Genomic DNA, 24,615 nt, shown 5'->3' with positions numbered 1-24,615 from the left:
GAGATAGAGAATATTCCACTGGAGAGATATGCAAGCCAGTTCTCCTTCCAAAAGGACAAGAGTACTGAGCCATGCGCCCTGCATGGCACACGTGTTCAGTCTGGTTGTCAAGCGGTTCCTGAAGTCTTCCACCCATTTGCAAGACATCCTAAAAATGGCCAGGAAACTTTGCATGCACTTCAGCCACTCGTACACCGCAAATCACACCCTCCTTGAGCTGCAGTGGCAGAACGACATCCCCCAACATAGGCTGATATGCGACGTTTCCACCCGTTGGAATTCCACCCTCCATATTTTGGACCGACTATATGAACAGAGAAAGGCCATCAACGATTTCTTGATGATCCAAGTGGATAAGAGTACTCCCCTGTGTAACTTCGATGTCAGCCAGTGGCAGCTCATGCGTGACACCTGCCATTTGCTCAGGCCCTTTGAGGATGCCACGTTATTTGTCAGTCGCCAGGACTACGGGATGAACGACGTCATTCCACTGCTTCATGTCCTGGAACAGATGGTGGTAACAATGGCTGGTCAGGGGACTGGAGACGTGGTGCCTAAATCTCACGGGCACATGTGGGGGCTGAACTGGAAGATAAGGAGGAGGACATTATTGGAGCACAGGCAATGTGTAGCGAAATGGGTGGTTTTTCTCCTCAGGTGACAGGAGAGGAGGAGCAGGAGCTATCCCTGGATGGCAGGAGATATCCCTGGATGTAAGAGGTATGTGGCCAAGTATTGGTAGGGGGGGGAGGGCAGAGAAATGACCCGCCCCGGGTGCCAAACACCCTGGGCAACCCACTGGATACAACCCATGAGAGCCTAGATGAGCTCCTATAAGGCGCTGTTCACGCTTTGTGTCAGCCTCTCCATTGGAGGTATACAACAGGAGAATTTCCCATCAAATACCAGGCCTCCAGACAACTTACAGTATGTGACTATAAACCGGGAGCTTTCCCGATGTCTATGCCAAACATAGTTCAAGAAAAATAACTGAAATAAAGTGGCCTAAATGGGAGGAAATGCTCAAAAAACCCAAACACTGTGGCGTGGCTATAACCGGCGGAGCAATTCCTCCGCATGTGATCCATTGCTAACGGCAATTCACAGCAAAAATGCATACAATGGAGGATGTCGGCAGCGGACCACATGCACCACAAGAGCATCCTACACAAGATGGGATAATGTGTGGATGCAAAAATAAAAATACAAAAACACAAAATATGACGGTGGTGCAAAAGGGCTCCGATGTGTTCCCGACAGGAATACATTGGCTAAAGTCTCAGTTCTTAACATCAGCCTGAGGGATTAGCCAGTGTCGTCAGTTGCATATCATTGTGGTGCACCTTTTTCAGTGATTTATGAAAACATAGTTCAACTAAATGTAAAACAAGCCATATGAGATGGCAGTTGGGACAGCTTCTTTTTTTCTTACATCAGATTATTGTATAGTACGTGGCAAAAATACAACACCGAGCCAGCAGGGACCACTGTGAAATTTCTGCTCTAAAGCCTGCAGAATTGTGAATACAGCTCTGAAGTATAACACAGACTGTAACTCGGTTTTAGCAGAAGTAACATTTACAAAGTTACTCAACTTCTTACATGTATGTACACAATTTTTTATGGTTCCAATTTACTGCCTTACTCTTTGGTATTAGGCAATAGTTATTAATTAGGTAATTGCTCACTCAGATACTATATACTCTCATATCTGGTTCAGAAGAAGCGATACAACATATTATAGCAGCATTAAATCCCCAGAGCAGCTTTTCCCCAAACTAGTACAGAATCAAAAGTTTGGGTCTATTGACCAATTGGAATTTGTTTAGTTGGAGGGATAAGGCATCACAGGAGACGGAAATTGTTACGACACAGGGGTGAGTGACTTCATATAGTCAGAACATTATCAGATGAGTTTGTCATTTGGCACAAATTATCTAGATGTCACAGCTTTGTGAGGAGGTTCACTTTTTATATATTTCTTAAAGGGGTTATTTAATTTCACAACAGCCCCCCCCCCCCCCCGGTGTCGGGGGGGGGGGGGGCAGCCAATTGCAGGCGGGGAGAAGTCCCTAGCGTCATCCACAATGCTAGCCATTGGCTGCTCCCCCCGACACCGGATGTTTTCATCTGTGTACAGGGAGAAGCAGCAGCGGCGGTGCGGGGACCAGGAGCGGTGCCGGCAGCGGGGTAAGTATATTACCTGTGAGGGGCCCAGAACATGGGGGGGCTGTTTGTGAAATTGGATAACCCCTTTAAGGATAAACAAATAACAGTGATTCTGCCAACATTTTGTTTTTATTCATTTATTTTTTATTAGAGGGTTCACTACACAGAATAAACACATTGGGGGGAATTTATCATGTCCTCTATGCCAATTTTCTGGCGCTAAAAAAGTCCCATAACTGGGTTTTGTCACTTTTTAAATGCCATTGTGAAATTTTTTAGCTGCAACTGGCATTGTTAAGCTGCCCTCCCCAGGTTTGCAAAAAGGGAGAGCCGTCGCCTCGTCATAAATTAAATGCCTGCTAGCGCAGTACAGGCCATCAGGACCAAGATAGCAGAGGCCGGTCTAGATAACTCAGAGCTTGTACCTATGAAATGTGTTAGCCCCACAAGGGGACTTGAACATTGATCTCTTACGTCAGGCATCCTCAAACTGCGGCCCTCCAGATGTTGTAAAACTACAACTCCCACAATGCCCTGCTGTAGGCTGATACCTGTAGGCTGTTCGGGCATGCTGGGAGTTGTAGTTTTGCAACAGCTGGAGGGCCCAACAGTTTGAGGATGCCTGTCTTACATAATGCACAGCACTAGCTATGAAGGGTGGTGTGTTTTGTCTGTCAGGCATCCATTTAGAAGTACAAAGATGGCATACATGGGGGTTTTCTTTAGGTCACAGCTCCCAAGGAAACCCAATGGCACAACCTCACAACCGCATGACAGGGGCACCAATGGGTTAACGGCAGGAGCTTTCTTAGTTGTTAATCACCTTGATATCTAAGGGATTAAATGCCTTGATCGAAGACTCCTCTCATCCAAGCCAATAGATAATGAGTTTGGCTGTAATTAAAAACCAAGCAGGGCTTAGACTAGACCATTGTTAAAAACAAACAAACAGTGGCCTAGCCTAAATTGCCTGCTGTAAAAATGGGTATTGACGGTCACTAAGGGGTAAAGACATTAGCAAAGATTTTCCAACTTTATTAAAAACAAAAAACACAAAAAAATTAAAGTAATAGGCTTCAAACGTCATGATGAACACTGACCCAGAGAGCAGATTTAGTGTCATCACAAAAAAAACAAACAAAAAAAAATTTGTTAGAAAGTAATGATTTTTTTTTGGTGCTATTTTTGGAGCTTGTAGCTGTGGACAATCCCTTTAATCCATTTTGGCTCAAAATGACATAGACAGCAAATGACGGATACGGTCGGTGCCAGCATCTATGGCTATACAGCACAATTACACACTTAACAATACTCTAAAAACAGCGTAAAACCTCAATCCAAGAGAATGCGGTCACTACGGCCTAGTTTATACATGAAATGAACAACGGCATCATGAACTTTTATACAGCTGCCGTCATTTTAGGCAATTGACATTTCATGGCAAATAAACCTTTAGTGTAATCGTCAAGCGCTTCTCCTGTACTATACCTTGACTTTGTAATTGGAGCCAAAAGTGTACGGTTCTAGATAGGCAGGACTAATCGGATGCAAAGTTTTCTTACATAAAGCCAGAAATATGAAGTGATATCGGCTTGTGCGGTTCTTTTCCTATCATCACATTCATCGAAACTCGAAGTAATGGCAACTTTTACTAATTAGGTGATAGGATTTGGGGAGTCATTAATCTCAGTTTAACTGTACAACCCACGCATGTAATAAACTGAGAGCAATTAGCCCTTGGGTTGGTTCTAAATGGTAGAAATCTAGTCAATTGGTCCACGACAATATAATGAATATACGAATTACATACTGAATAATAACTTAGAAGATATGAGAGATGTTAGGTATCTCCTAATAGTACATCTTCTAGATATAGGAAGGACAAACGCTTCTAATTCCAAGGCAGGGTTTACATAATGCATCCCACCACCCTTGATCCCACCACCCTTGATCCCACCACCCTTGATCCCTAAAGTTCAGCTTCATAGGTGACCATGCCCCCCCCCCCCCCCCCCCCCCCCCCCTCCCCCTCATCTTCTCTTATTTCTGGTGTTAAAATCCATAGGGGAAGAGTTATTAAAGGAAATGTGTCATCAGAAAATGACCAATTTTTTCAATCGTGTTTTTCTGTTTAACGTTTTCTTAACCCCTTCTACCCCGGAGGTTTGTTCGTTTTTGCGTTTTCATTCTGCGCTCCCTGCTTTCCCAGAGCCAAAACTTTTTCATTTTTCCATTCACATAGCCATATGGAGCTTGTTTTTTGCGGGACAAGTTGTACTTTCCAATGCCAACATTTAATATTGCATATGATGTAGTGGGAAGCAGGAAAAAAAATTCCAAATGGGGTGAAATTGAAAAAGAAGAAAATCCTCCACAGTTTTACTTTTTTTAATTTATTTACGATGTTCGATGTGCAATAAAACTGACCAGTTTTCTTAATTAGAGGTCAGTATGAATCCGGCGATACCTTATATGTATCGTTTTTCTTGCGTTTTGATATTGAAAAAGAAGAAAAAACTTCAGTTTTATTTTTTCAACGCCATATTTTGATTATGTGTATAGAGCTATGTGGAGGCTCATTTTTTGTGGGGTGTGTATGACTTTTTGATCACGTTTATTAAATTTTTTGTGGGAAATGAAGTGACCAAAAATGGCAAGTTGGCCATTTTTTTTTTTTTTTTTTCGTTTCGGTGTTTGCCGTATGGGGAAGGTATTTTTATATTTTTATATGAGCATTTTCTGCAATACCCATGATGTGTATTTTTGTTTTTGTTTTTATTTTGGGTAAAGCAGGGTGATTAGACTTTTTAAGTTTTCTTTATTTTTAAAAACTTTCTTTCTTTATTTTTTACACTTTTTTATAGCTCCCATAGGGAACTATAACAAGCAATCATTAGATTGCTATTCTCATAGACTCCAATGCACTAGCATTGAAGTCTATGAACAAAGTACTAGTTTCCTATGGGGCCCGGCTACAGGCCAGGACTCCATAGAAAATACTAAGCAGCAGCCTCCTGTCATCCACTATGACAGGGGCTGCTGCACACAAGCTCTGGCTCCTCCGATCGCCACACGGGGGAGCCGGAGCATTACTGGAAGCGCAAACATCTGGTATTTTACGCGCTCTGAAGTGTAAAATGTCCACAACCAGCTTTACTGACTGACACGCGGGTGTCTGCTGTATGAAATAGCAGGTACCCCGTGGTTATGGCACCTGCTCCATTCAGGAGTGGGCACCATGTTTGAAGACCCAGCCAGCACCTTACTAGTACAGCGCTGGTCGGGAAAAGGCTAAAGAATTTTTGACGATTTTATTTTTAATTTTCTATGTAAATATCTATATTAAAAAATTAATTCTGCCTAATAATAGGCGTAACTTCTTGTTCTGTACAGATCACTTTACTACAGTTATCTGCTTATCAGTCATTTTACTGCCTGTAATGATATCACCTCTGTGTCTAGATAAGACAGGTTCCTCCAATAGGTGATTGTCAAAGCTTATCCATTCTTTCCTTGTACAATGACCTCTGTGTAGGAGGAGAAACTCTGCCATAGAAGCCAAGAGGGTCCGCTCCTGTCCATTGTGTCTATGGAACATGGGGCTGCCGTCAAGCAATTTTCTTAATGCTTTCTAAATGCTGTTAAGAAGAGCTCAGGTAAGATGGCCGCCCCTATAATCATGTTCAGGAAACAGAATAAACAAATCTGTAATCAGAAAATAAAAAGAGATTGAAAAGAGGATAAGTGTTGCTATCTGGATTTAACTGGCAGATAAAAATTTTGGTGACACATTTCCTTTAAGATTGGGTTATTATATACAGTACCAGCCTTAGTAAAATGCCAGGCATGCCACATTTCTTAAGAGGAACGGGCATCTTCATAAATTTATCCCATCTTGTGCTGTCCATGTGCCGCAGACTGAGATCTCCGCAAGCTACAGTATATTCTTGCGTAGATATTATAAGTGCTATAATGTAAACAATTATTTTTAAAACAAATGGGTTGGAGTAGGGAGGCCAAATCCTTTCCGATAAACTTCACATGTTTAGAATAGGAACCAGCGACATAAAAAAAAAAAAAGTTAAATTTTTTGCTGCAACATTCCACTTGCCCAAAAAGTAGCAATTTTTGTATGCTGGTATTTGCCTACAGTTTTGATAAATTTCCCCCATAATCTCCATTTCCATTTTTATTTTGAACGCTTAAATTGAGCCTGCCATCTTGCACTTGCACCCTACCCGGTCACCTGCACAGTCTACCCTTTTGTCTGGTAACACTAGAAAAAGTCCTGGCCTTGATAGAATAAAGTACCCCTCCTAAAAGCTCCTCAAATACAAAAAGTAAAATGAGCACATGTGCGCCATCTGAGGGAAACTGTACTGTGATCAGCGTGTGGTGGAGATGAGGTCACGATTTGGCCGAAAACCGCATGGCTGTGTCAGTCTCAGCTGCTTGGTATTAGTCTGTTAAAAATTGATTGGCAGCCACTTGCTTATTGTTAAAGAAGCACTCCGACAAAAATGACCTGTTAGAAAGGTATATTGTGTAAACAGTAGTGAAGGTAATCTTCTTATCAGTGATTTGTGAGTTAGCCCCTCCCTTCTGATCCTCAGCTGTGTCATGTGACCAACTCTCCAAATAAGAGCTCATTCACAGGACCGTAGTTTGGTTCCGCATCCGAGCCGCATTTTTTGCAGCTCATGTGCGGACTCATTCACTTCAATGGGAGCGCAAAAGATGCGGACAGCACTCCGTGTGCTGTCAGCATCCGTTTCTCCGTCCTGTGGCCCCACAAAAATTATAAATCATGTCCTATTCTTGCCCGTTTTGAGGACAAGAATAGGCACATCTATAAAGGGCTGTCTGTTCTGTAAATTGCGGAAGGCACACGGGCGGCATCCGTGTTTTGCGGATATGCAATTTGCGGACCGCAAAATACGGCACGTTCATGTGAAAAAGCCCTAACACAGCATCTTATGTATGACAGTAAGCCCGTTTTCTTTGTATTTCTATGGGAGCCTCAATGTCAATCTCATAGGAATGAATAGAGAAGTAACTGACTTCCTGTTCTGTGTCGGTTGAAAAGGCAAAGTGTTGGTCACATGACACAGCTGAGGATCAGGAGGGAGGTTATAACTCACAAATACAGTGACTGGTAAGAAGATTATCTTCACTATAGTTTACGTCACGTACCTTTCTAACAGGTCAGAGGATAAAATTGTTTGTGGGAGTGCTTCTTCAATGGCCATGCCATCACTTTGCCAACCATAAGTTAGGGGTGATGCCCAAATAACTCTGTCCCATAAATGACCAATAATCCCAGAAGTTCCTTATAGAATATACAGTATATAAAGAACTCTTTAGCCCTTTTCAAACTTCCCTACAGGGTAAAATAGACAGAATTTCTGGAAATGTTAAAAAATGGGCTGACATTAAGCATCACCTCATAAATCCCACTCCACTACAGCTCAGGTACTTACCAGGTCCTGGTCCTGGCTCGACACAGGAGATGCAGGAGATGCCTTCCCAGCCAGTTAGAGGTTAAAGTGGGTCACCAGTGATTGGCTGAGCGGGATCTCTTACATTTCTTTTGTGTCAAAACAGGGAGGAAAGAAATCAGTAAGGTAACTGTTGCATCTTTTTTAACCCTTTCTGCCCCATATATGAGCAATGTATTCCCCTTTAAAGATAAATCCCCCCCCCCCCCCTCCAGCAAGAAAAACCCTATTAAATTAGGCATATTGCCTGGTAGGGTGGATTGTGCTGATTAAAATGATACCTGTCTTGTGAAAATTGGTTATGGCATGCCTGAGGAAAAAAATAAAGATTTATATTATTTATGCAAATTAGTGCTTCAGTGCACTAAAGGGCGGGGCCTAGTCACTCGGTGCACCTCAGTCCTCATTTGCATAAAGAAGAAAAGTCTTCTTTTCTAAATTTTCACAAGACTGGTACCCTATTATTCAGCAACTCTATCTGGCATCATTTCTGCTTTTATAGGGTTGATCCTGCTGACAAGTGGTCACGCAACTTTATAGACAATGCACCCACATTTCGGGGGACGACTAAGAACCTGGAATCGCCACAAGAAGTAGCACAGGAATGATCCAAACAACTAGCACATTTTGCATATGAACCCTGAATGCTACTAAACTAGTAATTCTGCTTAATTCTTTTCGGTCACCAATTTTAATTTCATGGAATCTGTATCAAATCAAACCCTAAATTCTGCCCGAGTATCCTTACCCCGGCAGTAGAGATAATAACCGGGGACATGCTGCTTGTTTAATAGTGCCGGCATTTGTTGTATTCCACACAGTGACGCACAGTATTACTTACTGAGACCGGGCTTGTGACAGATTCCCAGTTTGTGTCCGAGGCTGCGGGCGGAAAATCATTCTGAAAGGAAAGGAAAAAGAATTTAAACAAAAGCTGCGGCAAGGGATAAGATCTCTACTGTTAGATTTGAATAGCCTTTCAGGCATCCAGGCTTGGCTGCTATAAAAGACCATGAAAATATAGGATTGCTAAAAAAAAAAAATGAGGCTCCACTGAGAGATGCAAGATAAATTAATGTGATTTTACCCAATTTTCACATAATTGTATTTTGACCATTGTTTAAAAACAAAAAACAAAAAAAACAACATAAAAGACATTAGGGAGTGAGTATGTCTGGTATATGGATATATCTAGACCTGCTCAAAGACCAAGTGTCAGGAGACTGAGAGAAATAGTCCTCATGTAATATTACAATATCCGCAACAAGTGTCCCAGTAACTGTGCGTAAAGTGCAGAGTGGGCAGCGGACTGGATTTATATCTCAGGGTCTGGTAGGTACAAATGTCTAGTGAAAAGCAATAAACCTTCTTACATAATACCACCACATAGTGCATAAATACTACTGCCATAATACAACACTTTGCCATCCATATATATCTATCTATTCTCATTATCTATCTATCTATTACCACTATCTATCCATCTATCTATCTATTATTTATCTCATATCTATCTATCCATCTATCTATCTATTCTCACTATCTATCTATCCATCTATCTATCCATCTATCCATCTATTCATCTATTCTCACTATCTATCTATCTATCCATCTATCTATCCATCTATCCATCTATCTATCCATCTATCCATCTATCTATTCATCTATTCTCACTATCTATCTATCTATCTATCTATCTATCTATCTATCTATCTATCTATCCATCTATTCTCATTATCTATCTATCTATCTATCTATCTATCTATCCATTCATCTATTCTCACTATCTATCTATCCATCTATCCATCTATTCTCACTATCTATCTATCTATCTATCTATCTATCTATTCTCACTATCTATCTATCCATCTATCTATCCATCTATCCATCTATTCTCACTATCTATCTATCTATCTATCTATCTATCTATCTATCTATCCATCTATTCATCTATTCTCACTATCTATCTATCCATCTACCCATCTATTCTCACTAGCTATCTATCTATCCATCTATCCATCTATTCTCAATATCTATCTATCTATCTATCTATCCTCATTATCTATCTATCCTCATTATCTATCTATCTATCTATCTATCTATCTATCCTCATTATCTATCTATCCTCATTATCTATCTATCCTCATTATCTATCTATCCTCATTATCTATCTATCTATCTATCTATCTATCTATCTATCTATCTATCCATCTATCTATCCATCTATTCTCACTATCTATCTATCTATCTATCTATCTATCTATCACCATTCTCACTACAAAATTCAGTGTCAGATGTTTGCAAAAGAACATCTAAACAAGCCTGATGCATTTTGGAAACAAGTCCTGTGGACAGATGAGGTAAATAGAACTCTTTGGCCACAGTGAGAAAAGGTATGTTTGGAGAAAAAAGGACATAGAATTTCATGAAAAGAACCCCTCTCCGACCATTAAGCATGGGGGTGGATCAATTATGCTTTGGGTTTGGGTTGCAGCCAGTGGCATGAGGAATGTTTCACGGGTAAGGTGAAGAATGTTTCCAATGAAATTCCAGCTAATTCTGGAAGTAAACATAACCACAACTGTAAAAAAGCTGAAGTTGGAATAAGAGGGCGGCTTCTACACATGGATAATGATCCTAAAGATACCACAAAATCCACAATAGACTACCTCAAAAGGTACAGGCTGAAGGTTTTTCCATGGCCCTCACAGTGCCCAGATCTGAACAAGTGAACATCATTGAAAATCGGTGGATAGACTTCAAATGAGCAGTGCATGCAAGACGGCCCAGGAATCTCACAGAACTATAAGACTTCTGCTAGGAAGAGTGGATGAAAATCTCTCAAACAAGAAATGAAAAACTCTTGGCTGGCTAAAAAAAGCGTTTTCAAGCTGTAATACTTGCCATAGGGAGTTCTACTAGGTACTAACCATGCAGGGTGCCCAAACTTCCGGCCCTTTTAAAAGAAAAAAAGGTTTTGCTTAAAATACAAAGGGAATGCGTCAATTTAAATGTTATGTCTTTTGGAGATCATTTCATCTTCAGCTTGCTTAACTGTTCACAGTAACAGTAATCTCCCATCTTCTATCTATCTAGAAAAAAAGAGGCATCACTCCAATGAACAGCGAATAAGGTGTTGGACCCGGCTTATTCCTGTCACGGAACCATGAACCAGACGTACAACAAGAGATAATTAAAAATAAGAAGGCTTTATTGAAAATAAAGCTGTAAAGCAAAAGTCCAAACGAATGGTGAAACCGAAGCAGAGTCTTTGAGAGGCCAGAGATCAGGAACCAGAAGGGTAGTCAGACGAAGCCAGGATCAGGAACCGGCAGGGTAGTCAGACGAAGCCAGGATCAGGAACCATCAGGGTAGTCAGACGAAGCCAGGATCAGGAACCAGAAGCAGCAGCAGTCTTAGAAGCATGTGAACACAGGAGGACCAAGCAAGGAACTGAAGCCACAGACCTCCTATATATATGAGCTAGGCATCCAGCTCCTCCCAGTGGGAAGGAGGAGCCGCAGGGTGGAAAGCTACAAGAAACCCAGAAACCAAGATGGCCGCCAGCACATGTCAAACGAAGGAGAACAGCAAGAAGGTAAGACCATGACAGTACCTCCCACTCAAGGGCCCCTCCTCCGCGGAGCAAAAAACGGTTTCTGAGGGAAGCGTGCGTGGAAGGCTCGGAGCAAGGCAGGAGCATGGACATCTGCGGAGGAAACCCAGGAACGCTCCTCTGGACCATAACCACGCCAATGGACCAAAAACTGCACCCAACCGCGGACCAGGCGTGAGTCCAGGATATTGCTCACCTCATACTCCTCATGATTGCCCACTCGGACCGGACGAGGCCGAGGAACCGAGGAAGTGAAACGATTACACACCAGTGGCTTCAACAGGGAGACATGAAACACGTTAGAGATCCGCATGCCAGGAGGAAGCGCAAGGGCATAGGCTACCGGGTTTACCCTGCGAAGCACTCGGAAGGGACCAACAAAGCGAGGCGCCAGCTTGGGAGTGGGCACTCGAAGGTTGAGGTAGCGGGTGGACAACCATACACGGTCTCCGACCTGGTAGGAAGGAGCAGGCGCTCGTCTGCGATCAGCCTGGAGTCTCTGGCGCTGCGCAGAGGCCTCAAGGGACTTCTGGATCTGTACCCAAGAAGCACGTAGGACGGAAAGGTGATCCTCCACAGCCGGAATATCCTGGGGAGAGAATACCTCCGGTAACACGGCAGGTTGGAACCCATAATTGGCCATGAAGGGAGACGTCCCAGAGGAAGAGTTCACCGCCGTGTTCCTGGCAAACTCAGCCCAAGGCAGAAGGTCAACCCAATTGTCTTGGTGATCGGAGACATAGCAACGAAGGAATTGCTCCAAGGCCTGATTGGATCGTTCTGCGGCCCCATTGGACTGAGGGTGGTAGGCCGAGGAGAAGGAGAGATGAATCCCCAACTGGGAGCAAAAGGCGCGCCAGAACCTGGACACAAACTGACTCCCCCGATCCGACACAATCTCCTTGGGCAAACCGTGCAACCGGAAGACCTCCCTGGCAAAAATCGTGGCCAACTCTTGTGCAGAGGGTAACTTCTTGAGAGGAACACAGTGGCACATTTTGGAAAACCGATCCACAATCATGAGAATGACCGTATGGCCTCGGGATGCAGGGAGGTCCACAATGAAATCCATCCCCAGGTGTGACCATGGGCGCTCCCCGGTGGCTATGGGTTGCAGAAGGCCCAACGGAAGGTGCCGAGGGGACTTACTCTGGGCACAAACGGAGCATGCCGCTACATATGCGGCGATGTCGGAACGTAGGGAAGGCCACCAGAACAGACGTGAAACAGCCCAGGACAGCTGATTCTTTCCAGGATGCCCCGCGGTCTTGGAGTTATGGTAGGTTCGCAACAACCGAGTGCGCAACTCCTCAGGCACAAAACATCTGCCGTTGGGTCTCCCAGAGGGAGCACCAGATTGAGCCGCCAAAATCTGCTCACCCAGGGGAGAGGTCAGGCTGGTGCGAATGGCGGCCAGGATCTGATTCGGAGGTATGACCGAAGTCGGAATCGACTCCTCCCTGGACAGCTCGGAGTACTGCCGTGATAGGGCATCCGCCCTGATGTTCTTGGAACCGGGTAGGTAGGAGACCACGTAATTAAAACGTGACAAGAACAGAGCCCATCTGGCCTGACGTGGTGTCAATCTCTTGGCCTCAGAAAGGTAGGTCAGATTCTTATGGTCCGTCAGGATGAGAACCGGAACCACCGAACCCTCGAGCAAGTGCCTCCATTCTTTAAGGGCCTGCACGATGGCCAATAACTCCCTGTCACCAATCTGATAGTTGCACTCCGCGGAAGACAGTTTCCGGGAGTAAAACCCACAAGGAAGCAGAGGACCCTCTGGTGTTCTACGCTGAGACAGAAGGGCGCCTACTCCCGTCTCAGACGCGTCCACCTCGAGGACAAAGGGCAACCCAGGGTTGGGATGCGACAGAATCGGAGCCGACACAAAAGCGGACTTTAGGGCCTCAAAAGCTCGGATGGCCTCGAGCGGCCAGACCTGGGAATTACTGCCCTTCCTGGTCAGATCTGTGAGAGGCTTGGCCAGCATGGAAAAGTCCCTGATGAACTTCCGATAATAATTGGCGAAGCCCAAAAAGCGCTGCAGGGAACGAAGACCACTGGGCTGGGGCCACTGTAAGACAGCCGAAACCTTCTCAGGATCCATGGAGAACCCCTCAGCGGAAATGATGTAACCTAAGAAGGTTACCTGGGATCGGTGAAATTCGCATTTCTCAAGCTTACCGAACAGCTTGTTCTCTCGTAACCGTTGCAACACTTGTCTGACATCCAGAATGTGGGCCTCCATGGATTCAGAATATACCAAGATGTCATCCAAATAGACCACCACACACTGCTGCAACAGGTCACGGAAAACATCGTTGATGAATTCCTGAAAGACTGCGGGCGCATTGCACAACCCAAAGGGCATAACCAAGGATTCATAATGACCGGTCCTGGTGTTAAACGCGGTCTTCCACTCATCGCCCGCCTTGATCCTTACCAGGTTATATGCCGCCCTCAGGTCGAGTTTGGTAAAGACCGTGGCCCCTTTAAGGCGATCGAACAGCTCGGAAACCAAGGGTATCGGGTAAGCGTTCTTGATCGTGATGCGATTGAGCCCCTGTAATCGATGCAAGGCCTCAACTCACCGCCCTTCTTTTTCACAAAGAAAAATCCAGCCCCTGCCGGGGACGAGGATTTGCGAATGTGTCCGCGTGAAAGCGCCTCCCTCACGTACTCCTCCATGGCCTCATTCTCCGCTATCGACAGTGGATAGACTTTGCCACGAGGAGGAACGGCACCAGGTTGTAACTCTATGGCACAATCGTATGGGCGGTGCGGAGGTAGGGCAACCGCGCGCACCTTATCGAATACATCCCGGTACTCCTCGTATTCAGGAGGCAACAGAGAGTCCGAGGAAGTACACAGCAACTTGACAAACCCATGGATGCAACTAGCCCCACACTGCGGTGACCACGAGAGGATCTCGGCCGATCTCCAATCGAAAGTCGGATTATGCTTCTGGAGCCAGGGGTACCCCAAGACCACCGAGTAGTGTGGAGACGAAATAACCTGGAGGCAGACCGACTCTCTGTGAACGGCACCAATGGCTATCCCCACTGGAAGGGTCTCATGAGTCACGTGTGACGACAGAAGGGGTCTGCCGTCTATCACATCAAGAGCCAGTGGGGAACCTCGAGCCTGCAGAGGAATGGAATTGGCGGCAGCGAACACACTATCAATGAACAAACCACCAGCACCAGAGTCCACCAACGCCTGGGTCGTCACCGAGCCCCCGACCCAGGAGAGGACAACAGTGATCAGTGGTTTGTCAACACGGGAAACCGGGGACGAGGAGACTCCACCCAAGATCTGCCCCCGACAGGATCTCAGGTACGAGCGTTTCCCGGACGGTTCGGACATGCCAACCGAAAATGCCCACCGAAACCACAGTACATGCATCGACCCTCGCGTCTCCGGAGTACCCTCTCCCCCTCGGACAGGCGAGCAAACCCCAGCTGCATGGGTTCACCCCCAGACAAGTCATCCCCAGGAGGCGTGGGAGGAGAGGGAGGCACGGGTGGGACAGCAAACGTAGGCGCCAATCTGTTAGAAGACCTCCGCAGGCTCTCCTTAAAGGAAGGTCTCTCCCTGAGTCTGGTGTCAATCAAAATCAGGAAAGAAATAAGAGACTCGAGCTCCACTGGTAGGTCCTTAGCTGCAACCTCATCCTTCAAGGCATCCGAGAGACCATGAGAGAAAGCAGCGACCAGAGCCTCATTATTCCAGCCCACCTCTGCTGCCAGGGTACGAAACTCAATGGCGTATTCAGCTACGGATCGTGAACCCTGTCTGATGGACATAAGGAGCTTCGCGGCAGAGGCAGCACGAGCCGGCACATCGAATACCTTCCGAAGAGAAGCAACAAAACCGGAAAACTCGGCAACCACCGGATTGTTGTTCTCCCATAAAGGGCTGGCCCAGGCCAAGGCCTTGTCCGAGAGCAGCGAGATCAAGAAGCCCACCTTTGATCTCTCAGTAGGAAAGGCATGTGGCAGCAACTCGAAATAAATGCCCACCTGGTTAAGGAAACCTTGGCACTGAGTTGGCTCTCCCCCAAAGCGCTGTGGAAGAGGGGCAGAACCGGTCAAACCCCGAAACACCGCAGGCACAACAACAGGTGTCGGGGTAGACTCTGGCGCAACAACCGGAGCGGCAGTAGGAGCGACAACCGACCCATCGGCAACGGGAGCGAAATGAGCCGTGCGTTCAAGCAGGGTTTGCAACGCCACAGCGAACCGACCCAACAGGTGATCCTGCTGATCAAGTCTGGCAACCAGCATGGGTAGCGAGGATGGCCCTGTACCGTCAGAACTCATGGCTTGGTCCTAATGTCACGGAACCATGAACCAGACGTACAACAAGAGATAAGTGAAAATAAGAAGGCTTTATTGAAAATAAAGCTGTAAAGCAAAAGTCCAAACGAATGGTGAAACCGAAGCAGAGTCTTTGAGAGGCCAGAGATCAGGAACCAGAAGGGTAGTCAGACGAAACCAGGATCAGGAACCAGCAGGGTAGTCAGACGAAGCCAGGATCAGGAACCAGCAGGGTAGTCAGACGAAGCCAGGATCAGGAACCAGAAGCAGCAGCAGTCTTAGAAGCATGTGAACACAGGAGGACCAAGCAAGGAACTGAAGCCACAGACATCCTATATATATGAGCTAGGCATCCAGCTCCTCCCAGTGGGAAGGAGGAGCCGCAGGGTGGAAGGCTACAAGAAACCCAGAAACCAAGATGGCCGCCAGCACATGTCAAACGAAGGAGAACAGCAAGAAGGTAAGACCATGACAATTCCCCAGCAACGTTTCAGCCCAACACAATGAGGCCTTTTCTTAGGGTCCCAGAGAGATTGCAAAAGATTAGTCACTGTGCTCATGTTTTCTTTCCATTTGCCAGTATCTATCTATCTATAAACAACAAAGTCCAAAATGTGTGAACAGCACAGCAGAAAATGTAGTAATCGGGCTCAAGCGGCTAATGGAGCGATCCCTACTCCAAAAATATAAATACCAAAATGTCCACGGCACTTCCTTAGCTAAAAAAGTGCGATTTATTCACCAGTTGCAACGTTTCGGTCCACACACTGGAACCTTTCTCAAGCAGTCACTGACTATCTATCTTATATTTATCTATCTTCTATCTATCTATCTATCTATCTATCTCATATCTATCTATCTCATATCTATCTATCTATCTCATATCTATCTATCTATCTATCTCATATCTATCTGTCTATCTGTAAGATCCTCACCTGCTTTGCACTCCAGGGGAACCAAGAGGGGTCCTCGTGGAGTTGCGGGACAGGTTATGCGTGTCTCTGATGCACCAGCGCTGACCCCTTTGCGAACCAGTGCGGGGATGCGTTCGCGTGGACATCGGAGGGGAGGACCGTCGGAGTCCCGGGGACAGAGTGGCCAGGCGAGTGACAAGACGCCGCGGCCAAGGTTGTCTCCGGTGTCTCCAGCGACTTCCGTTTCCGCATCTGGGTCCACGCGCTCGCATACTCGCGCTGAGTCAATCATGCGTCCGTGCGTACGCACGAGGGCAGGTTCGCAAAGGGATACACGGTCGCGAGTACGCGCTTCTTATGCGCTTCGTCGACCAGTGGCGCATAATATACTGACTCACAAGAGCAAAGTGGATTAGGGAGCCAGCCATGGGTTAATCAACTTGTGATTGCCTTAGGCCATGTACTCAGGTGCAGGGCAATTTGTTCACCTATGGTAGTGGACACTTGGCACCCTGGGATTGGTCAGCTGGCATTTAAAAGGAGGTCTCTCAGGGTGATCAGTGCCCACTGTTATTTTCCCTCAACCAGGTATAGGTCACAACTGCTAGTGACTGAAGACTGCCAGGAACTTTGTCCTTTGCAACGGACCCAAGATCTGGAGTGACTCGACTGCCAAGTGCACAGCATCATTCAGCACAGGTTGGGACTATTCCTGGAATCTCCTTGCCTGGTTTTTGTTATTATTCTTTGTTACCAGCAAGTGTCCTGGACGTTTATGTTTCTGGTGAATAAACACCTTTTTGCTTTCATCACTGGTCTGTTTTGTTGGTGCCTTGCATTACAGAACAGTGGGCCCAACTAACAGTTGCTATGGACAATATCCAGCAGCAGCTGAGTGAATTAACGGGAGCCGTTAACCTGCTGTTCCAACGACGCCCAAATATACCAGCAGCCGCTGCAGCGCAAATCCAAGAGCAACTGACAACTGTGATGGAGGAGGTTCAGCAGCTTATCCAGGGAGCCTCAGCACTACCCATCACTATCGCAAGGCATCAAACAGAACCTAAGATCCCTCTGCCTGACCCCTTCACAGGAGAGCGACAGGAGTTCTTAAACTTCAGGGACTCCTGTCTCCTTTATTTCCAGTTGCGTCCGATGGCTTCTGGCACTCTCAGGCAGAGAATTGGGATTGTAATGTCACTGCTACGTGGAGACCCCCAACGTTGGGCATTTAATTTGCCTCAAGACCATACAGCTTTTTCGTCAGTGGACGCCTTCTTCGAGGCTATGGCTGTGATTTACGATGACCCGGATCGTACTCGCACCGCAGAGACCAATCTTGAGCATATTCAACAAGGCCGCCGCCCAGCTGAAGAATACGCTGCAGAATTCAGGCGATGGGCAGCTTTCACCACCTGGGGCGACGCAGCCCTACGCCATCGCTTCCGTTTGGGACTTTCGAATGCGGTCCGGGATCTTCTTTTGGCCTTGCCTACCCCCTTCTCGTTGGAAATGGCTATCTCTCAGGCAATCGATGCCGACAGGCGAATCCGTGAGAGGCGAGTGGAACGGTCGTCTCGGTTTTCATCCTCTCGACCACATCCAGGGCCTCTTAAATCGGCCGAAGAGCCAATGGAGGTTGGATCCTCCCATCTCACACAGGCAGAACGAGCTCGTCGCCAACAGAAAGGCCTGTGCCTATTTTGCGGAAAGTCTGGACACCTCGTTAAAACCTGTCCCCTCCTGCCGGCGGGAAACAAATGAACGTAGGGGGCATAGAGGAGAACCCCCTAGGTGCTATTATCCCTCCTCCAAGCCGGGTGATGGTATCCATATCCTTACGGTGGCAAGACAAGGTCCATGAGTTTTCAGCACTAATCGATTCTGGGGCCGCTGGGAATTTTGTGGACTCAACCTTGGTTCGTCGACTTGGCATCCCGTTGATCCAGCCGAAAACCACCATGTCAGTGACCGCGATTGATGGTTCCCCTCTTCAAGATGGTCGTGCAGTGTGGATGACTCCGGGAATACAGTGGGTGGGGGCTGATCATCGGGAGACCTTAAGCCTTTTTGTCCTTGACATGCCATCCACTCCCGTGATTTTGGGTCTCCCTTGGTTAAGGCTCCATAATCCAGTAGTGGACTGGCGCTCGGGTCTTATTTGTCAGTGGAGTACGGAATGCCTTACTAAGTGCATTCGTCCCGACCTGTCACTAGCCTCCATGGAAGTTTTAAGTACTTTACCACAGCAGTATCATAATTTCCGAGATGTGTTCAGTCCTCAGGGGGCTGATGTGTTACCTCCCCACAGGTCATATGATTGTCCTATAGACCTGTTGCCAGGTACCATGCCACCACGAGGGCATCTTTATAATCTCACTGGGCCTGAGGTTCAGGCTCAGCGGGAGTATATTAAAGAGAACCTTGAGAAGAATTTCATTCGTCCATCCACTTCCCCTGCTGGAGCTGGATTCTTCTTTGTGGAGAAGAAGGATGGAGGCTTGAGACCTTGCATCGATTATCGTGCCCTTAATCGGATTACGGTGAAGAATCGGTATCCACTGCCTCTGATTGATGATCTGTTTTCTCAGGTGGCAGGGGCCCGAGTCTTCACCAAACTCGATTTAAGGGGTGCTTATAATTTAGTTCGCATTAGAGAGGGTGACGAATGGAAGACCGCATTTAATACCAGAGACGGGCATTACGAGTATCTCGTGATGCCTTTCGGTCTCTGTAATGCTCCCGCGGTCTTCCAGGAGTTCATCAACGATGTTCTCAGAGATTTCTTGGATAGATGTGTTGTTGTCTATCTAGATGACATACTAATCTACTCTTCGGATCTGGTCTCTCATCGGAGACACGTGTGTCAGGTTTTCCAGAAGCTGAGGGAGAACCGCCTCTATGCCAAACTTGAGAAGTGTCTGTTTGAGGTGAAGGAATTGCCTTTCCTGGGGTACATTATCTCAGAAAAGGGATTGGCTATGGACCCATCCAAACTTTCTGCTGTCTTGGATTGGCCTCAGCCTAAGGATCTTAAGGGGTTGCAGCGTTTCTTAGGCTTTGCCAACTTCTACCGCAAGTTTATTAAGAATTTTTCTGCGATAGTAGTACCTCTCACCAACCTCACTAAGAAGGGAGCTAATCCTTCTAAGTGGACGAGAGAGGCAGTCAGGGCCTTTGAGACGCTGAAACAGGCCTTTTGCACGGCACCAATTCTTACTCATCCAGACACCTCCAGACCTTTTGTTCTCGAGGTCGATGCCTCAGAGGTCGGTGTAGGGGCAGTTCTCTCACAGTATTCTGGAGGCCCTGAGAGGTTACATCCCTGTGCCTTCTTCTCTCGGAAGCTCTCTCCAGCCGAGTGTAATTATGATATCGGCAATAGAGAGCTTCTGGGAGTAAAATTGGCTTTTCAAGAGTGGAGACATTGGCTAGAGGGTGCAGAACATCCCATCACGGTTTACACTGACCACAAAAATTTGGAGTACCTAGAGAGTGCCAAAAGACTCAACTCCCGACAAGCCCGGTGGGCATTGTTTTTCACCCGCTTCAATTTCCGCCTCACTTATAAACCAGGTTCCAAAAACGTGAAGGCAGATGCCCTGTCCCGCTGCTTCCCTGAGGTTGCTTCCATCCTGGACTCTGAGCCAGAAACCATTCTCCCAACTAAATGTTTTCTTGCTGCCCTGGGGGCCGCAGAAGTAATGGAGGACTTGTCCTCTCTTCTTGAGCCTTCACAGGCAGAGAGTCCACCTGACAAACCCGAGGGTCGATGGTTTGTACCCATTAACCTTCGATTGAAGGTCATCCAACAGCTTCATGACTCAAAGTCTGCCGGGCATTTGGGTGTTAAGAAAACACTTGCCCTTGTTAAACGTCACGTGTGGTGGCCCAACATGTCCGTGGATGTTAAGGCCTATATCCAGGCATGTACTGTTTGTGCCAGATGTAAACCGTCCCGGTCTGCCCCTTCTGGGACTTTACTCCCACTGCCAATTCCCCAGGCTCCATGGACTCACATTTCCATGGATTTCATCACAGATTTGCCAAGGTCCTCTGGAAGTACGGTAATCTGGGTAGTGGTGGACCGTTTTAGTAAAATGGCCCATTTTATCCCACTCCCTGGATTGCCCTCGGCCAGAGAATTGGCAGATCTGTTCTTGAATCATGTCTTTCGATTACACGGAGCGCCGGATGACATTGTTTCAGACAGAGGAGTGCAATTCATCTGTCGCTTCTGGCGTTCTTTCTGCTCCCGATTGGGTATTAATTTGTCTTTTTCTTCTGGTTTTCACCCAGAGACCAACGGTCAGACGGAAAGGACTAACCAGACCCTGGAGCAATATCTCCGGTGCTTCGTGTCAGACTGCCAGGAGGAATGGGCAGCGTATCTACCCTTTGCGGAGGTGGCTTATAACAACTCTGAGCATGCTTCCACTAAGATGTCTCCGTTCAGGTGCGTGGGGGGCAGGGATCCAAGACTCTCTTCTTTGGCCGGACCCTCCACTGACTCACCGGTAGTGGATCAATGGTTCGAGGATAGACGTCCCATTTGGTCGTCGGTCCAGCGGAATCTCCGCAGTGCGGTGGCGCAACAGAAGAAATTTGCTGATCGTCATCGCACCGTAGAGCAAAAATTTAAGGTGGGAGATCAGGTGTGGGTCTCCACCCGGAACATTCCGCTGCGTCAGCCATCTTCCAAGTTGGGTCCTCGATTCATTGGCCCATACCCAGTGACACAAAAGATCAACCGAGTTACGTACAAGGTTGCTCTTCCACCGTCGATCCGAGGAGTGAACACCTTTCATGTTTCACTTCTCAAATCGGCATCCGACTCCGCTCCCTTCATTCAGACCCCATCCCCGCTGGAGGTCCAAGGGGTACCGGAGTTCGAGGTGAACAGAATTTTGGACTCTCGTTTTGTCCAAAGGTCTCTTCAATACTTGGTGGACTGGAAGGGTTTTGGTCCAGAGGAGAGATGTTGGATACCTGCTCGCCAGGTGCATGCAGATGAGTTGGTGGCAGCCTTTCACCGGGATAATCCGGGGAAAGCTTGCTTGGAGTCTTCAGAGCCGCCTCCTCGAGGGGGGGGTAATGTAAGATCCTCACCTGCTTTGCACTCCAGGGGAACCAAGAGGGGTCCTCGTGGAGTTGCGGGACAGGTTATGCGTGTCTCTGATGCACCAGCGCTGACCCCTTTGCGAACCAGTGCGGGGATGCGTTCGCGTGGACATCGGAGGGGAGGACCGTCGGAGTCCCGGGGACAGAGTGGCCAGGCGAGTGACAAGACGCCGCGGCCAGGGTTGCCTCCGGTGTCTCCTGCGACTTCCGTTTCCGCATCTGGGTCCACGCGCTCGCATACTCGCGCTGAGTCAATCATGCGTCCGTGCGTGCGCACGAGGGAAGGTTCGCAAAGGGATACACGGTCGCGAGTACGCGCTTCTTATGCGCTTCGTCGACCAGTGGCGCATAATATACTGACTCACAAGAGCAAAGTGGATTAGGGAGCCAGCCATGGGTTAATCAACTTGTGATTGCCTTAGGCCATGTACTCAGGTGCAGGGCAATTTGTTCACCTATGGTAGTGGACACTTGGCACCCTGGGATTGGTCAGCTGTCATTTAAAAGGAGGTCTCTCAGGGTGATCAGTGCCCACTGTTATTTTCCCTCAACCAGGTATAGGTCACAACTGCTAGTGACTGAAGACTGCCAGGAACTTTGTCCTTTGCAACGGACCCAAGATCTGGAGTGACTCGACTGCCAAGTGCACAGCATCATTCAGCACAGGTTGGGACTATTCCTGGAATCTCCTTGCCTGGTTTTTGTTATTATTCCTTGTTACCAGCAAGTGTCCTGGACGTTTATGTTTCTGGTGAATAAACACCTTTTTGCTTTCATCACTGGTCTGTTTTGTTGGTGCCTTGCATTACACTATCTAATATCTATCTATCTAATATCTATCTATCTATCTATCTATCTATCTCATATCTATCTATCTCATATCTATCTATCTAATATCTATCTATCTCATATCTATCTGTCTATCTAATATCTATCTATCTATCTATCTATCTTATATCTATCTATCTTATATCTATCTATCTTATATCTATCTTCTATCTATAATCTATCTATCTAATATCTATCTATCTATCTATCTCATATCTATCTATCTATCTATCTAATATCTATCTATCTAATATCTATCTATCTCATATCTATCTATCTATCTATCTATCTCATATCTATCTCATATCTATCTCATATCTATCTATCTATCTATCTATCTCATATATATTTATCTTATATCTATCTATCTCATATCTATCTATCTATCGATTTCATATCTATCTATCTATCTATCTCATATCTATCTATCTATCTATCTCATATCTATCTATCTCATATCTATCTATCTATCTAATATCTATCTATCTAATATCTATCTATCTCATATCTATCTATCTATCTATCTATCTATCTCATATCTATCTATCTATCTATCTATCTATCTCATATCTATCTCATATCTATCTCATATCTATCTCATATCTATCTATCTATCTACCTCATATATATTTATCTTATATCTATCTATCTCATATCTATCTATCTATCGATTTCATATCTATCTATCTATCTATCTATCTATCTATCTATCTCATATTTATCTCATATCTATCTCATATCTATCTATCTCATATCTATCTATCTATCTAATATCTATCTATCTCATATCTATCTATCTCATATCTATCTCATATCTATCTCATATCTATCTCATATCTATCTCATATCTATCTCATATCTATCTCATATCTATCTATCTCATATCTATCTATCTATCTATCTATCTATCTAAACACCTTTTTGCTTTCATCACTGGTCTGTTTTGTTGGTGCCTTGCATTACACTATCTAATATCTATCTATCTATCTATCTATCTAATATCTATCTATCTCATATCTATCTATCTAATATCTATCTATCTCATATCTATCTGTCTATCTAATATCTATCTATCTTATATCTATCTTCTATCTATAATCTATCTATCTAATATCTATCTATCTATTATCTATCTATCTATCTATCTATTATCTATCTATCTATCTCATATCTATCTATCTATCTATCTATCTATCTAATATCTATCTATCTAATATCTATCTATCTCATATCTATCTATCTATCTATCTCATATCTATCTCATATCTATCTCATATCTATCTATCTATCTATGTCATATATATTTATTTTATATCTATCTATCTCATATCTATCTATCTATCTCATATCTATCTATCTATCTCATATCTATCTATCTATCTATCTATCTCATATCTATCTATCTATCTATCTCATATCTATCTCATATCTATCTCATATCTATCTCATATCTATCTATCTCATATCTATCTATCTCATATCTATCTATCTCATATCTATCTATCTCATATCTATCTATCTCATATCTATCTCATATCTATCTATCTATCTATCTATCTAATCTGCTCCAGAGCAAGACCACTGCTTGTTAGTGGCTCTCGGTCTGAGATCCCAAGAGGGGGACTCTTCTTAATCCTATTCACATGCCCTTGCAGATATAGACAGCAGATCATATGGGAAGAACACAATCTTAACAACAAGTAGTTAACGAGCACAGAAACATCTACAGAACCAAATAAATCATATGAAAATATAATTTCTACCATTTCAGCAATGTAACGGATAAGAGGAGAATCCAATGTATGCTAGTTCCCTCAAAACTTAAAGGGCAAAGCAACGTTCTGAATAATTTCCATGTTTATTATAGTTATATAACACCATTTTAAGAATATTCCTAAATAATATCTATAAAATTGGATTTATATTACAAAGCCGTATTTTCTGTAGCCAAATTACAAATTATGACATACAATTGCTTTACAAACATCTTTGCTCCAGGCTTTATCATTTGGGAGGAAAATAAACAGTAATGGAAAACCGCTGAAGACTTATGTGATCATACGCGTTGAGAATATGAAATATTTCGCATGATATTGCATTTTTATGCAAATTCAATAATGCACATGCACAGTATTTTCCATGGAGAT

At 45.3% G+C, this 24,615-nt stretch overlaps 1 protein-coding gene across 1 annotated transcript in view; it reads right to left on the bottom strand.

The window, feature by feature from the left end:
• PDGFD (platelet derived growth factor D) overlaps positions 1–24,615 on the bottom strand; it is a 237,123-nt gene that overhangs the window by 53,403 nt on the left and 159,105 nt on the right. The window contains exon 4 of the mRNA XM_040426276.1: positions 8,509–8,568. Coding sequence (XP_040282210.1) covers positions 8,509–8,568 — 60 coding nt within the window. The remainder of the gene's footprint in view (positions 1–8,508; positions 8,569–24,615) is intronic.

This window comes from Bufo bufo, chromosome 3 (genome assembly GCF_905171765.1).
Source record: "Bufo bufo chromosome 3, aBufBuf1.1, whole genome shotgun sequence".
NCBI lineage: Eukaryota > Metazoa > Chordata > Amphibia > Anura > Bufonidae > Bufo > Bufo bufo.
The sequence above is the reverse complement of the archived record's forward strand: the minus strand, read 5'-3'. Positions and strand labels throughout refer to the sequence as shown.